Source organism: Oncorhynchus keta, chromosome 6 (genome assembly GCF_023373465.1).
Source record: "Oncorhynchus keta strain PuntledgeMale-10-30-2019 chromosome 6, Oket_V2, whole genome shotgun sequence".
NCBI lineage: Eukaryota > Metazoa > Chordata > Actinopteri > Salmoniformes > Salmonidae > Oncorhynchus > Oncorhynchus keta.
The window spans coordinates 7763620-7785716 of NC_068426.1; the positions used below are offsets into that span (position 1 = coordinate 7763620).

Here is a 22097-nt window from a genome sequence, read left to right on the forward strand (position 1 = left end):
AGTAGATGATTATAGAGTACAGTATATACATTATTGTCACCAAGATGGCATAGCAGTCAGACGTCTTTTGTCATTGTCTTGTCGTGTCCCGTATATATATATATTTACAACTTTCTTCGCATACCTTTTTATATATATTTTTTTTATTTTCCATAAACTCAACTTCAAAACACTCTCCTGCAACCCGCCTCACCAATTTATAAAAAAAAGAATGTATTGTTTACCTGAAATCTGTAATCCTCAATAGAAGCTAACCAGAAGCGAGCCAGAAGCCAACCAGAAGCTAGCCAGAATCTAGCCAGAAGCTAATCAGAAGCTAGCCAGAAGCTAGTTAGCTTCTTTACTGGCTAATCATTAGTATTCAGCTAACCACGGTTTGTGGTCATCAGCTATCCTTTAGCTCGAAAATCTATCGCCAGTTTTGTACGGCGCGGCTCGGACCGGAACATACCGGGCCTATTTTTCTCTACATGTCCCCGGATTTCAACCGCAAGCTCTGGACATTTATACCTGGATCTCGCAGCTAGCTAGCTGCTATCCGTGTGACTATCGGCTTACATCGATCCCGGAGCAAGCATCAATTATTCCGGAGCTAGCCAGCTGAAGAGTTCCATCAGCCACTCCTGGGCTACCAACGTTATCTGCCCGAGGGAGTTATCCGGCTGGCTCCTCCGTCGCGACGTTACCTGAACGCCCATCTGCGGTCCGCTAATCGTTAGCTGTCTTATCAGCTGCTATCTGAATAGATCTATATCTATTTTTTGGCAAATTGGATTGATCCCCTCTACCACATGGAACCTCACTAATCCTACCGTCGGAAACGCACGACGTGGCTAAAAACAGACCTACATCCTCTGCCAGCTTGCTACCGATGGCCCGGCTAGCTGTCTGAATCGCCGTGACCCCAACCAACCTCACTACTCACTGGACCCTTTTGATCACTCGACTAAGCATGCCTCTCCTTAATGTCAATATGCCTTGTCCATTGCTGTTCTGGTTAGTGTTTATTGACTTATTTCACTGTAGAGCCTCTAGTCCTGCTCACTGTACCTTATCCAACCTATTAGTTCCACCACCCACACATGCGATGACATCTCCTGGTTTCAATGATGCTTCTAGAGACAATATCTCTCTCCTCATCACTCAATGCCTAGGTTTACCTCCACTGTATTCACATCCTACCATACCTTTGTCTGTACATTATACCTTGAAGCTATTTCATCGCCCCCAGAAACCTCCTTTTACTCTCTGTTCCAGACATTCTAGACGACCAATTCTCATTGCTTTTAGCCGTACCCTTATCCTACTCCTCCTCTTTCCCCTGGTAATGTAGATGTCAATCCAGGCCCTGCAGTGCCTAGCTCCACTCCTATTCCCCAGGCGCTCTCTTTTGATGACTTCTGTAACCGTAATAGCCTTGGTTTCATGCATGTTAACATTAGAAGCCTCCTCCCTAAGTTTGTTTTATTCACTACTTTAGCACACTCTGCCAACCCGGATGTCCTAGCTGTGTCTGAATCCTGGCTTAGGAAGACCACCAAAAATTTGGATATTTTCATCCCAAACTACAATATTTTCAGACAAGATAGAACTGCCAAAGGGGGCGGTGTTGCAATCTACTGTAAAGATAGCCTGCAGAGTTCTGTCCTACTATCCAGGTGAACTTCTACTTTTAAAAATCCACCTCTCTAAAAATAAGTCTCTCATCATTGCCGCTTGCTATAGACCACCCTCTGCCCTTAGCTGTGCTCTGGACACCATATGTGAACTGATTGCCCCCCATCTATCTTCAGAGCTCGTGCTGCTAGACGACCTAAACTGGAACATGCTTAACACCCCAGCCATCCTACAATCTAAGCTTGATGCCCTCAATCTCACACAAATTATCAATGAACCTACCAGGTACCTCCCCAAAGCCGTAAACACGGGCACCCTCACAGATATCATCCTAACCAACTTACCCTCTAAATACACCTCTGCTGTCTTCAACCAAGATCTCAGCGATCACTGCCTCATTGCCTGCATCCGTAATGGGTCAGCGGTCAAACGACCTCCACTCATCACTGTCAAGCGCTCCCTGAAACACTTCAGCGAGCAGGCCTTTCTAATCGACCTGGCAAGGGTTTCCTGGAAGGATATTGATCTCATCCCGTCAGTAGAGGATGCCTGGTTATTTAAAAAAAATGCCTTCCTAACCATCTTAAATAAGCATGCCCCATTCAAGAAATTTAGAACCAGGAACAGATAAAGCCCTTGGTTCTCCCCAGACCTGACTGCCCTTAACCAACACAAAAACATCCTATGGCGTTCTGCATTAGCATCGAACAGACCCTGTGATATGCAGCTTTTCAGGGAAGCTAGAAACCATTATACACAGGCAGTTAGAAAAGCCAAGGCTAGCTTTTTCTAGCAGAAATTTGCTTCCTGCAACACAAACTCAAAAAGGTTCTGGGACAGTGTAAAGTTCATGGAGAATAAGAACACCTCCTCCCAGCTGCCCACTGCACTGAAGATAGGAAACACTGTCACCACTGATAAATCCACTATAATCGAGAATTTCAATAAGCATTTTTCTACGGCTGGCTATGCTTTCCACCTGGCTGGAGAGCCATCTCTCATCTCTCATCTCATCTCTCTCCATCTCTCTCCACCGCTCATCTCTCTCCACCGCTCATCTCTCTCCATCTCTCATCTCATCTCTCTCCATCTCTCCCTCTCATCTCTCATCTCTTCTCTCTCCATCTCTCATCTCTCTCCATCTCTCATCTCCATCTCTCATCTCAATCTCTCATCTCTCTCCACCGCTCATCTCTCATCTCATCTCTCTCCATTTCTCATCTCATCTCTCTCCATCTCTCTCCATCTCTCATCTCATCTCTCTCCATCTCTCATCTCATCTCATCTCTCTTGTCACGTTCTGTCCATCGTTCGTATGTGTTTTCCTTGTTTTAGTGTTGGACAGGACGTGAGCTGGGTGGGCATTCTATGTTGTGTGTCTGGTTTGTCTATTTCTATGTTTGGCCTGATATGGTTCTCAATCAGAGGCAAGTGTTAGTCATTTTCTCTGATTGGGAACCATATTTAGGTAGCCTGTTTTGTGTTGGGTTTTGTGGGTGATTGTTCCTGACTCTGTGTTTTGCACCAGATAGGGCTGTTTTTGGTTTTCCACGTTTATTGTTTTGTAGTGTTCATGTTTATCTGTTTTTATTAAACATGAGTCAATATAACCACGCTGCGTTTTGGTCCTCTACTTCACCACAGGAAAACCCTGACAGAATCACACACCAACCAAGGACCAAGCGGCGTGGTAACGGGCAACGGCAAAAGCGGCAGCAGGAGAAGGAACAGAGGCAGCAGCAACAGGAGCAGCAGCAGCAGCAGTGGGAGATGCTGCACTATTTGGATAAATGGACTTGGAGGGAGATCCTTGACGGAAAAGGACCCTGGGCAGAGCCATGGATGGAATTGGAGCTGTCGGCGAAGCAGAGTGCTGAGTCTGAGAGTGTGGAGGATGTATTGGACAGAGTAGAAAGAAAGCTGTTGGTTTGGCATAGTATGCACGGCATACCAGTGCCAGCACCACTCATCAGGCCTACAGTGCGTCCTGCCTGTCCAGCGCTGCCAGAGCCTTCCTCCTCTCCAGCGCAGCCAGAGTCTCCCGCCTGTCCGGCACTGTCAGAGCTACCGCCCCTCATGCCAGAGGCGCCAGAGGCCCTCATTCCAGAGGCACCAGTGCTCCTCAGTCCAGCGCTGCCAGAGCCTTTTTCTCCAGTCTGCCCAGCGCCATCTGAGCTACCTGTCTGCCCAGCGCCGTCTGAGCTACCAGTCTGCCCAGCGCCGCCAGTGCCGCCAGTCTGCCCAGCGCCGTCTGAGCTACCCGTCTGCCCAGCGCCGCCAGTGCCGCCAGTCTGCCCAGCGCCGCCAGTGCCGCCAGTCTGCCCAGCGCCGTCTGAGCTACCAGTCTGCCCAGCGCCGCCAGTGCCGCCAGTCTGCCCAGCGCCGCCAGTGCCGCCAGTCTGCCCAGCGCCGCCAGTGCCGCCAGTCTGCCCAGCGCCGCCAGTGCCGCCAGTCTGCCCAGCGCCGCCAGTGCCGCCAGTCTGCCCAGCGCCGCCAGTGCCGCCAGTCTGCCCAGCGCCGCCAGTGCCGCCAGTCTGCCCAGCGCCGTCTGAGCTACCAGTCTGCCCAGCGCCGCCAGTGCCGCCAGTCTGCCCAGCGCCGCCAGTCTGCCCAGCGCCGCCAGTGCCGCCAGTCTGCCCAGCGCCGCCTGAGCTACCAGTCTGCCCAGTGCCGTCTGAGCTACCAGTCTGCCCAGTGCCGTCTGAGCTACCAGTCTGCCCAGCGCCGCCAGTCTGCCCAGCGCCGCCGGTGCCGCCAGTCTGCCCAGCGCCGCCGGTGCCGCCAGTCTGCCCAGCGCCGCCAGTGCCGCCAGTCTGCCAGTGCCGCCAGTCTGCCAGGATCCGCCAGTCTGCCAGGATCCGCCAGTCTGCCAGGATCCGCCAGGATCTGCCAGTCAGCGAGGATCAGTTAGATCCGCCAGTCTGCCAGGATCTGCCAGTCTGCCAGGATCTGCCAGTCTGCCAGGATCTGCCAGTCTGCCAGGATCCGCCAGTCTGCCAGGATCCGCCAGTCTGCCAGGATCCGCCAGTCTGCCAGGATCCGCCAGTCAGCCAGGATCCGCCAGTCGGCCAGGATCTGCCAGTCAGCCAGGATCAGTTAGATCTGCCATTCAGCCAGGATCTGCCAGAACTGCCAGTTAGCCAGGATCCGCCAGTCGGCCAGGATCCGCCAGTCGGCCAGGATCCGCCAGTCGGCCAGGATCCGCCAGTCGGCCAGGATCCGCCAGGATCTGCCAGTCGGCCAGGATCTGCCAGTCAGCCAGGATCCGCCAGTCGGCCAGGATCCGCCAGTCGGCCAGGATCCGCCAGTCGGCCAGGATCCGCCAGTCGGCCAGGATCCGCCAGTCGGCCAGGATCGGCCAGGATCCGCCAGTCGGCCAGGATCCGCCAGGATCTGCCAGTCTGCCAGGATCCGCCAGTCTGCCAGGATCCGCCAGAACTGCCAGTCAGCCAGGATCCGCCAGTCGGCCAGGATCTGCCAGTCTGCCAGGATCAGTTAGATCCGCCATTCAGCCAGGATCCGCCAGTGTGCCAGGATCCGCCAGTCTGCCAGGATCTGCCAGTCGGCCAGGATCTGCCAGTCGGCCAGGATCTGCCAGTCGGCCAGGATCTGCCAGAACTACCAGTCAGCCAGGATCCGCCAGAACTGCCAGTCAGCCAGGATCCGCCAGTCAGCCAGGATCCGCCAGTCAGCCAGGATCCGCCAGAACTGCCAGTCGGCCAGGATCCGCCAGTCGGCCAGGATCCGCCAGTCGGCCAGGATCAGTTAGATCTGCCATTCAGCCAGGATCCGCCAGTCTGCCAGGATCCGCCAGTCTGCCAGTCGGCCAGGATCTGCCAGTCGGCCAGGATCTGCCAGAACTGCCAGTCAGCCAGGATCCGCCAGAACTGCCAGTCGGCCAGGATCTGCCAGTCAGCCAGGATCCGCCAGAACTGCCAGTCAGCCAGGATCCGCCAGAACTGCCAGTCAGCCAGGATCCGCCAGTCTGCCAGGATCCGCCAGTCTGCCAGGATCCACCAGTCAGCCAGGATCCGCCAGAAGTGCCAGTCAGCCAGGATCTGCCAGCCAGCCAGGATCTGGTAAATCCATCAACCTGCCTGAGCTTCCCCTCACTCCTGAGCTTCCCCTCGGTCCCGAGCTTCCCCTCGGTCCCGAGCTTCCCCTCGGTCCTGAGCTACCTCAGTCCAGTGGGGCCCATTGTTAGGTTTCCTAGGCCAAGGTTAGCGGTGAGGGTCGCCACTCAAGGGACACTAAGGAGGTGGACTAAGACAATTATGGAGTGGGGTCCACGTCCAGCGCCAGATCCGCCACCGCGGAGCGATGCCCACCCAGACCCTCCCCTATAGGTTTAGGTTGTGCGTTCGGAGTCCGCACCTTGGGGGGGGGGGGGTTCTGTCACGTTCTGTCCATCGTTCGTATGCGTTTTCCTTGTTTTAGTGTTGGACAGGACGTGAGCTGGGTGGGCATTCTATGTTGTGTGTCTGGTTTGTCTATTTCTATGTTTGGCCTGATATGGTTCTCAATCAAGAGGCAGGTGTTAGTCATCGTCTCTGATTGGGAACCATATTTGGGTAGCCTGTTTTGTGTTGGGTTTTGTGGGTGATTGTTCCTGTCTCTGTGTTTTGCACCAGATAGGGCTGTTTTTGGTTTTCCACGTTCATTGTTTTGTAGTGTTCATGTTTATCTGTTTTTATTAAACATGAGTCAATATAACCACGCTGCGTTTTGGTCCTCTACTTCACCACAGGAAAACCCTGACATCTCTCCACATCCCATCTCTCCCTCTCATCTCTCTCATCTCTCTCCATCTCTCCATCTCTCATCTCTCTCTCTCTCCATCTCTCATCTCTCTCCATCTCTCTCCATCTCTCTCCATCTCTCATCTCTCTCCATCTCTCATCTCTCTCCATCTCTCATCTCTCTCCATCTCTCCATCTCTCATCTCTCTCCATCTCATCTCTCTCCATCTCTCTCCATCTCTCTCCATCTCTATCTCTCTTCATCTCTCTCCACCGTTCATCTCTCTCCATCGCTCATCTCTCATCTCTCTCCATCACTCTCCACCGTTCATCTCTCAATTCAATTCAAGGGCTTTATTGGAATGGGAAAGATGTGTTAACATTGCCAAAGCAAGTGACGTAGATAATATATAAAGTGAAATAAACAATAAAAATTTACAGTAAACATTACACATACAGAAGTTTCAAAACAATAAAGACATTACAAACGTCATATTATATATATATATATACAGTGTTTTAAAAATGTACAAATGGTTAAAGGACACAAGATAAAATAAACAAGAATAAATATGGGTTTTATTTACAATGGTGTTTGTTCTTCACTGGTTGCCCTTTCTCGTCTCTCTCCATCTCTCATCTCTCTCCACCTCTCATCTCTCTCCACCTCTCTCTCCACCGCTCATCTCTATACATCTCTCTCCATCTCTCTCATCTCAATCTCTCTCTTCATCTCTCATCTCTCTCAATTTCTCGCTTCACCGCTCATCTCTCTCCATTTCTCATCTCAATCTCTCTCCCCATCTCTGTCATCACCATCTCTCTCTCCACCGCTCATGTCTCTCCATCACTCATCTCAATCTCTCTCTCCATCTCTCATCTCGTCTCTTTCCACCGCTCATCTCTCTCCATCTCTCTCTCCATCTCTCCCTTTCACTAGTGTATACAACCTTATGCTATACTAGGAAAATTGTGTTTAGGGCCAAATCCTGGCCTCTGGTACTTTTTCAGCAGCATAAGTGAGAGCAGGTCCGCTGGAGACATGGCCCAGTGAGACATGGCCCAGTGAGACATGGCCCAGCGAGACATGGCCCAGTGAGACATGGCCCAGCGAGACATGGCCCAGCGAGACATGGCCCAGCGAGACATGGCCCAGCGAGACATGGCCCAGTGAGACATGGCCCAGTGAGACATGGCCCAGTGAGACATGGCCCAGTGAGACATGGCCCAGTGAGACATGGCCCAGTGAGACATGGCCCAGCGAGACATGGCCCAGCGAGACATGGCCCAGTGAGACATGGCCCAGTGAGACATGGCCCAGCGAGACATGGCCCAGCGAGACATGGCCCAGTGAGACATGGCCCAGCGAGACATGGCCCAGCGAGACATGGCCCAGTGAGACATGGCCCAGTGAGACATGGCCCAGTGAGACATGGCCCATGAGACATGGCCCAGTGAGACATGGCCCAGTGAGACATGGCCCAGCGAGACATGGCCCAGCGAGACATGGCCCAGTGAGACATGGCCCAGTGAGACATGGCCCAGCGAGACATGGCCCAGCGAGACATGGCCCAGTGAGACATGGCCCAGCGAGACATGGCCCAGTGAGACATGGCCCAGCGAGACATGGCCCAGCGAGACATGGCCCAGTGAGACATGGCCCAGCGAGACATGGCCCAGTGAGACATGGCCCAGTGAGACATGGAAAGGGAAAAGACATACATACTATATGGGAATGCGCCATTAGAGGATGCAACAATGTACCTGTCTCATTATGGCGTCTGTTAGAGCGCCATTGAGGCCATCTCCATTTCGAAGTAGTCAATTTTCTTCTTATACTATTTCTATGAGTTGGTAAACAAATTGGTAGGTTACATACTGTCAGCTGGAGTGTGTTGTCTGAACAGATATAAAGCCCAGGGTGGTGATTTACTAACATCTGCAGTGATGGAATGTTTGCTCATGAGTAGAATTCATTGGCTGATCCCTACTGATAAACTGTGATCCTTCCTTAACCTATAGGAAGTCCCACCCAGTTGACTACTTCAAAATGGTGAAAGTCCTCAATGGCACTTCCCATGCTAAAACAGGCATTTGGGCACTAGAGTCTTCTATCTATCTCTATGATTTAAAAAAAAAAAAAAACTTCCTCTTCTCACTTTCTTGAGATACACTGCTCATTTTCCCCTTCCACATTAGTGCTCCCCTGTGTGTGTTCTTACCGATGGCCTGTTGCCAGCTGATTTATCTCTCTGATGTATTTGGCCAGTGTTTGATTTGACACTGCCAGGGAAGGTTCCTGTGTGTGTGTGTGTGTGTGTGTGTGTGTGTGTGTGTGTGTGTGTGTGTGTGTGTGTGTGTGTGTGTGTGTGTGTGTGTGGCAGACTTACAATGATGGCAAAAAAACTACATTTGAGAGTGTGCTGACCCTGGTGCTAGAGAGGGTACAGCTGACCCTGGTGCTAGAGGGGGTACAGCTGACCCTGGTGCTAGAGAGGGTACAGCTGACCCTGGTGCTAGAGGGGGTACAGCTGACCTGCGAGTGTGCATCTGTGAATAGGGTAGGAGGTAGTAAAGGTATGGGGAAGAGAGACATAGGGGGCAGAAGGATCTGGTATGGGGAAGAGAGATATAGGGGGCAGCAGGATCTGGTATGGAGAAGAGAGATATAGGGGGCAGCAGGATCTGGTATGGGGAAGAGAGATATAGGGGGCAGCAGGATATGGTATGGGGAAGAGAGCTATAGGAGGCAGCAGGATCTGGTATGGGGAAGAGAGATATAGGGGGCAGCAGGATATGGTATGGGGAAGAGAGATATAGGGGGCAGCAGGATCTGGTATGGGGAAGAGAGATATAGGGGCAGCAGGATCTGGTATGTGGAAGAGAGACATAGGGGGCAGCAGGATCTGGTATGTGGAAGAGATACATAGGGGGCAGCAGGATCTGGTATGGGGAAGAGAGACATAGGGGGCAGAAGTATCTGGTATGGAGAGGAGAGATATAGGGGGCAGCGGGATCTGGTATGGGGAAGAGAGATATCGGAGGCAGCAGGATCTGGTATGGGGAGGAGAGATAAAGGGGGCAGCAGGATCTGGTATGGGGAAGAGAGATATAGGGGGCAGAAGGATCTGGTATGGAGAAGAGAGATATAGGGGGCAGCAGGATCTGGTATGGGGAAGAGAGATATAGGGGGCAGCAGGATCTGGTATGGGGAAGAGAGATATAGGGGGCAGCAGGATCTGGTATGTGGAAGAGAGATATAGGGGGCAGCAGGATCTGGTATGTGGAAGAGAGATATAGGAGGCAGCAGGATCTGGTATCATAAGGGGCAGCAGGATCTGGTATGTGGAAGAGAGATATAGGAGGCAGCAGGATATGGTATGGGGAAGAGAGATATAGGAGGCAGCAGGATATGGTATAGGGAAGGGAGACAGGGGGCAGCAGGATCTGGTATAGGGAAGAGAGATAAAGGAGGCAGCAGGATATGGTATAGGGAAGAGTGAATAAGGAGGCAGTAGGATACGGTATGGGGCAGCAAGATATGGTATGGGGAAGCAGGAAAGACAAGATGGCCTGGAGCTGGCTAAGTGTAGTTTCATTTAGACCTTCCTGGCCTGCTGACACATTTACCTAGACTGAGATCTACACAGGGGAGAGGGATGGGGGAGAGAGACGAGAGGAGAAAAGAGGAGAGGGGGATGGAGAGAGACGGAGGCGAAGGAGAGAGCAAGAGAGAGGAGAAAGAGATGAAGGAGAGAGGCACAGAAAGATAGCAAGACGATTGAGATAAAGAGAGGATAGAAAAGGATGGGTGATTCATCCTAGCTGATGAATGATAGATGAGTAACAGGTGTTTGTTGTGAAATAATAGTGAGGGAGTGAGAAAATATTAAAGAGAGGAAAAAGAGGCTACAGGGAGCTGCCATAGGGAAATATAGAGGACTCGTTCTCGTCTTTTGTGCCATTATAGTGTCTGTGACAGCTTCGGCAGCACCATTGAGGCAATCTCACGATTGGCTGATCCCTACTGATGATCTGGTTGGACGTGACTCCAACAGGGCCACCAGGAGGGATCAGCCAATGAAGGTGGAAGTCCCACCCAGTTGACTACACTAAAATGGTGGAAGCCTTCTCATACAACCTTTGGCCCCTAGAGGCCTCTGTCATTCTCTATGGCGCTGCCCCTTTCTCTCTGACTGGCCAGTCCGCAAGAAAACAGAGAGAAGAAGACATGAGGAGAAAGAAGGAGAGCGAGAGAGAGAGAGAGAGAGAGAGAGAGAGAGAGAGAGAGAGAGAGAGAGAGAGAGAGAGAGAGAGAGAGACTGTAGGGAGCTGTCTTGTCTGACCTGCCATGGTGTCTCCAACTGAGATCAGCAGCTGCTATGCCCTGATGACTTTCACTCACAGTGAGTGTGTGTGCCTGTGTGTATAACTGTGCTGCATGTCTGTGTGTCCTGTGTCATGACTCTCGCTCCTGGGTGAGAATCAAAGATCCCCCGCCCTCTCCCACCAGAGAGGAAGAGGGGGAGTGGGGCCGGTTGTATGAATCTAACGACCGGTCGTAAACTTTCTCTCTCTTGCACTACAGTATGGAAAACTCAAAAATCCTTTGTGTGTCGAGAGACTCATGCCAAAACTTCAAAAATCCAAAGATTGTACATTGGAACATCAGTTTTCAAATCCAAACATCTGGAATGGTTGGTGGGGCTGCAAACAATAAATCCTGTGAAAAGTGTATTGTTTTGTGATATCATTAAGGACGGTATAACTAAATAACTGTAACTCTACCAATGTATACATCCCAGTTATCAGATTTACATCTAAATGTTGTAAAACTTATATTATTAAATATAAAACTATTTGTGAGAAGATGAAATGCTATTTTAGCCTTCTGAATTAGAATTATTTTTCATATAAACTTTTGCCAAGCCAGTAACCATGCCCACATGAGCAAAGAGATTGTGGCAAGGTGATGGACCCGCCCTCCAAGGCGAGTGCATAAAAGGACTGCTAAAGAGATTTACACCAGACCAGAAAACGTGGAGCTGTGGCTACACATTGAAATTATATACAACTACAAGACCAGTATACGGTAAGACTCAAACTCTTGAGTGAAGAGGATAAAGGCTACATCGGAACATTCAGTCTGCAGCTGCTTAAGTATTTTAGTAAATTAAACTCGAACAGTAACCACCGCGTGTGTACCTCTGATGTACCCAGTCTAACGAACACTCAGAGACAAAGAGGCCTACTACAACTGAGGACATTGTGACCTCCGGTGGAAAACCAGAGACTTACATCGAACTACTCACCATAGATGGACGAGTGGTTTCAACAGAGAGATGACGAATGCATACAAGCGTAAATATGCGTTGCATTTATTTTCGAATGAGCGGTCGTTCATGTGCAAAGTATTTATTTTTCATGAGTATAGCTTCCACGTGTATGTACCAGCCACTCTCTCTGTCTCTCCCGCTCTCTTTAGCTTACCCTTCCATTGTGTAATAAGCCGCCATATCGGGTTAGTCCACGAGGGACTTTTCATTGCATTATGTTAGTAATCAATTCAATGTATACGTGTATGTGTGTCTGTGTGTTTCTGAGTGATTATTTAGTTAATAAATAATTAGGTAAATGTGTGTATCGCTGAATCATTATTTAGAATAGGGTTTGTGTAGATATCCAAGGATTTTGCGACGTTCAGAATGAGACTGATATGAGGTAATAATGATTAATGTATGACTGGTATGATAACGATATATTCTGATATATTCTTAAATTAATTCGGGAAACAGTAACTCATTAAACATTATTTTCCCGTGGTGCCCCAAGTTATTAATGAGTTAATTGTTACATGATTAATTGAATCACGCAATAATTAAAACATAGTTAATTGATTTGATAAAATAGCTGTCATCACATTAATGATAGTCATGACACCTGTGTATGTCTATAAACATTCCATATAACTCACAGCAGAGGACTTTGATGCAGGCGGCGTGCAAGTTGTTCTCTGCCCTGATCAGAGACCTCATCCCGATGACAAAGAGGTTCCCAAAACATGTGATGAAGGCCATGACCCACACAGAGACCCTGAGCACCACGTTAGCTAACAGGTCCTCGAAGGAAGAGATACCGTCTGTGTTGGGCTTGCACGTTCTCACGTGGGGCGCATAGGAACAGTACTGGAATGTCTTGAAGTAGCTACGAGTGGAACGACAACATATAGTATAGAATGTGTTATACAGGACATATAGCATAGAATGTGATGAACATATAGTATAGAATGTGATAAACAGGACATATAGTATAGAATGTGATAAACAGGACATATAGTGTAGAATGTGATGAACATATAGTATAGAATGTGATGAACAGGACATATAGTATAGAATGTGATAAACAGGACATATAGTATAGAATGTCATAAACAAGACATATAGTATAGAATGTGATGAACAGGACATATAGTATAGAATGTGATGAACATATAGTATAGAATGTGATGAACAGGACATATAGTATAGAATGTGATGAACATATAGTATAGAATGTGATACAGGACATATAGTATAGAATGTGATGAACATATAGTATAGAATGTGATAAACAGGACATATAGTATAGAATGTGATGAACAGGACATATAGTATAGAATGTGATGAACATATAGTATAGAATGTGATAAACAGGATATATAGTATAGAATGTGATGAACAGGACATATAGTATAGAATGTGATAAATAGGACATATAGTATAGAATGTGATGAACAGGACATATAGTATAGAATGTGATGAACAGGACATATAGTATAGAATGTGATGAACAGGACATATAGTATAGAATGTGATGAACAGGACATATAGTATAGAATGTGATGAACATATAGTATAGAATGTGATAAACAGGACATATAGTATAGAATGTGATGAACATATAGTATAGAATGTGATGAACAGGACATATAGTATAGAATGTGATAAACAGGACATATAGTATAGAATGTGATGAACAGGACATATAGTATAGAATGTGATGAACATATAGTATAGAATGTGATAAACAGGACATATAGTATAGAATGTGATGAACATATAGTATAGAATGTGATGAACAGGACATATAGTATAGAATGTGATGAACAGGACATATAGTATAGAATGTGATGAACAGGACATATAGTATAGAATGTGATAAACAGGACATATAGTATAGAATGTGATGAACAGGACATATAGTATAGAATGTGATAAACAGGACATATAGTATAGAATGTGATGAACAGGACATATAGTATAGAATGTGATGAACATATAGTATAGAATGTGATGAACAGGACATATAGTATAGAATGTGATGAACATATAGTATAGAATGTGATGAACATATAGTATAGAATGTGATACAGGACATATAGTGTAGAATGTGATGAACATATAGTATAGAATGTGATGAACAGGACATATAGTATAGAATGTGATGAACAGGACATATAGTATAGAATGTGATGAACAGGACATATAGTATAGAATGTGATGAACAGGACATATAGTATAGAATGTGATGAACATATAGTATAGAATGTGATGAAAGGACAGTATAGAATGTGATAAACATATAGTATAGAATGTGATGAACATATAGTATAGAATGTGATGAACAGGACATATAGTATAGAATGTGATAAACAGGACATATAGTATAGAATGTGATGAACAGGACATATAGTATAGAATGTGATAAACAGGACATATAGTATAGAATGTGATGAACAGGACATATAGTATAGAATGTGATGAACATATAGTATAGAATGTGATGAACAGGACATATAGTATAGAATGTGATGAACATATAGTATAGAATGTGATGAACATATAGTATAGAATGTGATACAGGACATATAGTGTAGAATGTGATGAACATATAGTATAGAATGTGATGAACAGGACATATAGTATAGAATGTGATGAACAGGACATATAGTATAGAATGTGATGAACATATAGTATAGACATATAGTATAGAATGTGATGAACATATAGTATAGAATGTGATGAACAGGACATATAGTATAGAATGTGATGAACAGGACATATAGTATAGAATGTGATGAACAGGACATATAGTATAGAATGTGATAAACAGGACATATAGTATAGAATGTGATGAACAGGACATATAGTATAGAATGTGATGAACATATAGAATGTGATAGAAGTATAGAATGATGAACAGGACATATAGTATAGAATGTGATGAACATATAGTATAGAATGTGATGAACATATAGTATAGAATGTGATACAGGACATATAGTGTAGAATGTGATGAACATATAGTATAGAATGTGATGAACAGGACATATAGTATAGAATGTGATGAACAGGACATATAGTATAGAATGTGATGAACAGGACATATAGTATAGAATGTGATGAACAGGACATATAGTATAGAATGTGATGAACATATAGTATAGAATGTGATAAACAGGACATATAGTATAGAATGTGATGAACATATAGTATAGAATGTGATGAACAGGACATATAGTATAGAATGTGATAAACAGGACATATAGTATAGAATGTGATGAACAGGACATATAGTATAGAATGTGATAAACAGGACATATAGTATAGAATGTGATGAACAGGACATATAGTATAGAATGTGATGAACATATAGTATAGAATGTGATGAACAGGACATATAGTATAGAATGTGATGAACATATAGTATAGAATGTGATGAACATATAGTATAGAATGTGATACAGGACATATAGTGTAGAATGTGATGAACATATAGTATAGAATGTGATGAACAGGACATATAGTATAGAATGTGATGAACAGGACATATAGTATAGAATGTGATGAACAGGACATATAGTATAAAATGTGATAAACAGGACATATAGTATAGAATGTGATGAACAGGACATATAGTATAGAATGTGATGAACATATAGTATAGAATGTGATGAACAGGACATATAGTATAGAATGTGATGAACATATAGTATAGAATGTGATGAACAGGACATATAGTATAGAATGTGATGAACAGGACATATAGTATAGAATGTGATGAACATATAGTATAGAATGTGATGAACAGGACATATAGTATAGAATGTGATAAACAGGACATATAGTATAGAATGTGATGAACAGGACATATAGTATAGAATGTGATGAACATATAGTATAGAATGTGGTGAACAGGACATATAGTATAGAATGTGATGAACATATAGTATAGAATGTGATGAACAGGACATATAGTATAGAATGTGATGAACAGGACATATAGTATAGAATGTGATGAACAGGACATATAGTATAGAATGTGATGAACAGGACATATAGTATAGAATGTGATGAACATATAGTATAGAATGTGATAAACAGGACATATAGTATAGAATGTGATGAACAGGACATATAGTATAGAATGTGATACAGGACATATAGTATAGAATGTGATGAACAGGACATATAGTATAGAATGTGATGAACAGGACATATAGTATAGAATGTGATGAACAGGACATATAGTATAGAATGTGATAAACAGGACATATAGTATAGAATGTGATGAACAGAACATATAGTATAGAATGTGATGAACAGGACATATAGTGTAGAATGTGATGAACATATAGTATAGAATGTGATAAACAGGACATATAGTATAGAATGTGATGAACAGAACATATCGTATAGAATGTGATGAACAGGACATATAGTATAGAATGTGATGAACATATAGTATAGAATGTGATAAACAGGACATATAGTATAGAATGTGATGAACAGGACATATAGTATAGAATGTGATAAACAGGACATATAGTATAGAATGTGATGAACAGGACATATAGTATAGAATGTGATGAACATATAGTATAGAATGTGATGAACAGGACATATAGTATAGAATGTGATGAACATATAGTATAGAATGTGATGAACAGGACATATAGTATAGAATGTAATGAACAGGACATTTAGTATAGAATGTGATGAACATATAGTATAGAATGTGATGAACAGGACATATAGTATAGAATGTGATGAACATATAGTATAGAATGTGATGAACAGGACATATAGTATAGAATGTGATGAACATATAGTATAGAATGTGATACAGGACATATAGTATAGAATGTGATGAACAGGACATATAGTATAGAATGTGATGAACAGGACATATAGTATAGAATGTGATGAACAGGACATATAGTATAGAATGTGATATACAGGACATATAGTATAGAATGTGATGAACATATAGTATAGAATGTGATGAACAGGACATATAGTATAGAATGTGATGAACAGGACATATAGTATAGAATGTGATGAACATATAGTATAGAATGTGATGAACAGGACATATAGTATAGAATGTGATGAACATATAGTATAGAATGTGATGAACAGGACATATAGTATAGAATGTGATGAACATATAGTATAGAATGTGATGAACAGGACATATAGTATAGAATGTGATGAACATATAGTATAGAATGTGATGAACAGGACATATAGTATAGAATGTGATGAACATATAGTATAGAATGTGATGAACAGGACATATAGTATAGAATGTGATGAACATATAGTATAGAATGTGATGAACATATAGTATAGAATGTGATGAACAGGACATATAGTATAGAATGTGATGAACAGGACATATAGTATAGAATGTGATGAACAGGACATATAGTATAGAATGTGATATACAGGACATATAGTATAGAATGTGATGAACAGGACATATAGTATAGAATGTGATATACAGGACATATAGTAAAGAATGTGATGAACAGGACATATAGTATAGAATGTGATAAACAGGACATATAGTATAGAATGTGATGAACAGGACATATAGTATAGAATGTGATGAACAGGACATATAGTATAGAATGTGATGAACAGGACATATAGTATAGAATGTGATATACAGGACATATAGTATAGAATGTGATGAACAGGACATATAGTAAAGAATGTGATGAACAGGACATATAGTATAGAATGTGATACAGGACATATAGTATAGAATGTGATGAACAGGACATATAGTATAGAATGTGATGAACAGGACATATAGTATAGAATGTGATAAACAGGACATATAGTATAGAATGTGATGAACAGAACATATAGTATAGAATGTGATGAACAGGACATATAGTATAGAATGTGATAAACAGGACATATAGTATAGAATGTGATGAACATATAGTATAGAATGTGATGAACAGGACATATAGTATAGAATGTGATGAACAGGACATATAGTATAGAATGTGATGTACAGGACATATAGTATAGAATGTGATGAACAGGACATATAGTATAGAATGTGATGAACATATAGTATAGAATGTGATGAACAGGACATATAGTGTAGAATGTGATAAACAGGACATATAGTATAGAATGTGATGAACATATAGTATAGAATGTGATGAACAGGACATATAGTATAGAGTGTGATAAACATATAGTATAGAATGTGATGAACAGGACATATAGTATAGAATGTGATAAACAGGACATATAGTATAGAATGTGATGAACAGGACATATAGTATAGAATGTGATGAACATATAGTATAGAATGTGATAAACAGGACATATAGTATAGAATGTGATGAACATATAGTATAGAATGTGATGAACAGGACATATAGTATAGAATGTGATGAACATATAGTATAGAATGTGATGAACAGGACATATAGTATAGAATGTGATGAACATATAGTATAGAATGTGATGAACATATAGTATAGAATGTGATGAACAGGACATATAGTATAGAATGTGATAAACAGGACATATAGTATAGAATGTGATAAACAGGACATATAGTATAGAATGTGATAAACAGGACATATAGTATAGAATGTGATAAACAGGACATATAGTATAGAATGTGATGAACAGGACATATAGTATAGAATGTGATAAACAGGACATATAGTATAGAATGTGATGAACAGGACATATAGTATAGAATGTGATGAACATATAGTATAGAATGTGATGAACAGGACATATAGTATAGAATGTGATGAACATATAGTATAGAATGTGATGAACATATAGTATAGAATGTGATACAGGACATATAGTGTAGAATGTGATGAACATATAGTATAGAATGTGATAAACAGGACATATAGTATAGAATGTGATGAACAGAACATATCGTATAGAATGTGATGAACAGGACATATAGTATAGAATGTGATGAACATATAGTATAGAATGTGATAAACAGGACATATAGTATAGAATGTGATGAACAGGACATATAGTATAGAATGTGATAAACAGGACATATAGTATAGAATGTGATGAACAGGACATATAGTATAGAATGTGATGAACATATAGTATAGAATGTGATGAACAGGACATATAGTATAGAATGTGATAAACAGGACATATAGTATAGAATGTGATGAACAGGACATATAGTATAGAATGTGATGAACATATAGTATAGAATGTGATAAACAGGACATATAGTATAGAATGTGATAAACAGGACATATAGTATAGAATGTGATGAACAGGACATATAGTATAGAATGTGATAAACAGGACATATAGTATAGAATGTGATGAACAGGACATATAGTATAGAATGTGATGAACATATAGTATAGAATGTGATGAACAGGACATATAGTATAGAATGTGATGAACATATAGTATAGAATGTGATGAACATATAGTATAGAATGTGATGAACAGGACATATAGTGTAGAATGTGATGAACATATAGTATAGAATGTGATGAACAGGACATATAGTATAGAATGTGATGAACATATAGTATAGAATGTGATAACAGGACATATAGTATAGAATGTGATGAACAGGACATATAGTATAGAATGTGATGAACAGGACATATAGTATAGAATGTGATGAACAGGACATATAGTATAGAATGTGATGAACAGGACATATAGTATAGAATGTGATGAACATATAGTATAGAATGTGATGAACAGGACATATAGTATAGAATGTGATGAACATATAGTATAGAATGTGATGAACAGGACATATAGTATAGAATGTGATGAACATATAGTATAGAATGTGATGAACAGGACATATAGTATAGAATGTGATGAACATATAGTATAGAACATGTGATAGAATGTGGACATATAGTATAGAATGTGATGAAACATATAGTATAGAATGTGATGAACAGGACATATAGTATAGAATGTGATGAACATATAGTATAGAATGTGATGAACAGGACATATAGTATAGAATGTGATGAACAGGACATATAGTATAGAATGTGATGAACATATAGTATAGAATGTGATGAACAGGACATATAGTATAGAATGTGATGAACAGGACATATAGTATAGAATGTGATGAACAGGACATATAGTATAGAATGTGATAACAGGACATATAGTATAGAATGTGATGAACAGGACATATAGTATAGAATGTGATATACAGGACATATAGTAAAGAATGTGATGAACAGGACATATAGTATAGAATGTGATACAGGACATATAGTATAGAATGTGATGAACAGGACATATAGTATAGAATGTGATGAACAGGACATATAGTATAGAATGTGATGAACAGGACATATAGTATAGAATGTGATAACAGGACATATAGTATAGAATGTGATGAACATATAGTATAGAATGTGATGAACAGGACATATAGTATAGAATGTGATGAACAGGACATATAGTATAGAATGTGATAAACAGGACATATAGTATAGAATGTGATGAACAGGAACATATAGTATAGAATGTGATGAACAGGACATATAGTATAGAATGTGATAAACAGGACATATAGTATAGAATGTGATGAACAGGACATATAGTATAGAATGTGATGAACACAGGACATATAGTATAGAATGTGATGAACAGGACATATAGTATAGAATGTGATGAACATATAGTATAGAATGTGATAAACAGGACATATAGTATAGAATGTGATGAACAGAACATATAGTATAGAATGTGATGAACAGGACATATAGTATAGAATGTGATAAACAGGACATATAGTATAGAATGTGATGAACATATAGTATAGAATGTGATGAACAGGACATATAGTATAGAATGTGATGAACAGGACATATAGTATAGAATGTGATGTACAGGACATATAGTATAGAATGTGATGAACAGGACATATAGTATAGAATGTGATGAACATATAGTATAGAATGTGATGAACAGGACATATAGTGTAGAATGTGATAAACAGGACATATAGTATAGAATGTGATGAACATATAGTATAGAATGTGATGAACAGGACATATAGTATAGAGTGTGATAAACATATAGTATAGAATGTGATGAACAGGACATATAGTATAGAATGTGATAAACAGGACATATAGTATAGAATGTGATGAACAGGACATATAGTATAGAATGTGATGAACATATAGTATAGAATGTGATAAACAGGACATATAGTATAGAATGTGATGAACATATAGTATAGAATGTGATGAACAGGACATATAGTATAGAATGTGATGAACATATAGTATAGAATGTGATGAACAGGACATATAGTATAGAATGTGATGAACATATAGTATAGAATGTGATGAACATATAGTATAGAATGTGATGAACAGGACATATAGTATAGAATGTGATAAACAGGACATATAGTATAGAATGTGATAAACAGGACATATAGTATAGAATGTGATAAACAGGACATATAGTATAGAATGTGATAAACAGGACATATAGTATAGAATGTGATGAACAGGACATATAGTATAGAATGTGATAAACAGGACATATAGTATAGAATGTGATGAACAGGACATATAGTATAGAATGTGATGAACATATAGTATAGAATGTGATGAACAGGACATATAGTATAGAATGTGATGAACATATAGTATAGAATGTGATGAACATATAGTATAGAATGTGATACAGGACATATAGTGTAGAATGTGATGAACATATAGTATAGAATGTGATAAACAGGACATATAGTATAGAATGTGATGAACAGAACATATCGTATAGAATGTGATGAACAGGACATATAGTATAGAATGTGATGAACATATAGTATAGAATGTGATAAACAGGACATATAGTATAGAATGTGATGAACAGGACATATAGTATAGAATGTGATGAACATATAGTATAGAATGTGATGAACAGGACATATAGTATAGAATGTGATGAACATATAGTATAGAATGTGATGAACAGGCCATATAGTATAGAATGTGATGAACAGGACATATAGTATAGAATGTGATGAACATATAGTATAGAATGTGATGAACAGGACATATAGTATAGAATGTGATGAACAGGACATATAGTATAGAATGTGATGAACATATAGTATAGAATGTGATACAGTATGTACATACATGTGTGAGAGGTTTCCCATGGGTACAAACATCTTCGTCTGGATGTCTGGAATCTCAATACCCTCCAGACCTCTAAAAACAAGACATCACATAGTTTATTAACTTGATTAGATGTATTTACCATAGATAGTCAACATATATCTTCCTATAGTGTACGATACTGGTAGGTACTCGTCGGTACTGGTAAGTACTGGTAGGTACTGGTAAGTACTGATAGATACTGGTAAGTACTGGTAGGTACTGGTAAG

At 41.6% G+C, this 22097-nt stretch overlaps 1 protein-coding gene across 1 annotated transcript in view; it reads right to left on the reverse strand.

The window, feature by feature from the left end:
* LOC118385715 (relaxin receptor 2-like) overlaps positions 1-22097 on the reverse strand; it is a 297386-nt gene that overhangs the window by 43718 nt on the left and 231571 nt on the right. The window contains exons 14-15 of the mRNA XM_052520430.1: positions 21850-21921; positions 12331-12560 (exon numbers count right to left, since the gene is read on the reverse strand). Coding sequence (XP_052376390.1) covers positions 12331-12560; positions 21850-21921 — 302 coding nt within the window. The remainder of the gene's footprint in view (positions 1-12330; positions 12561-21849; positions 21922-22097) is intronic.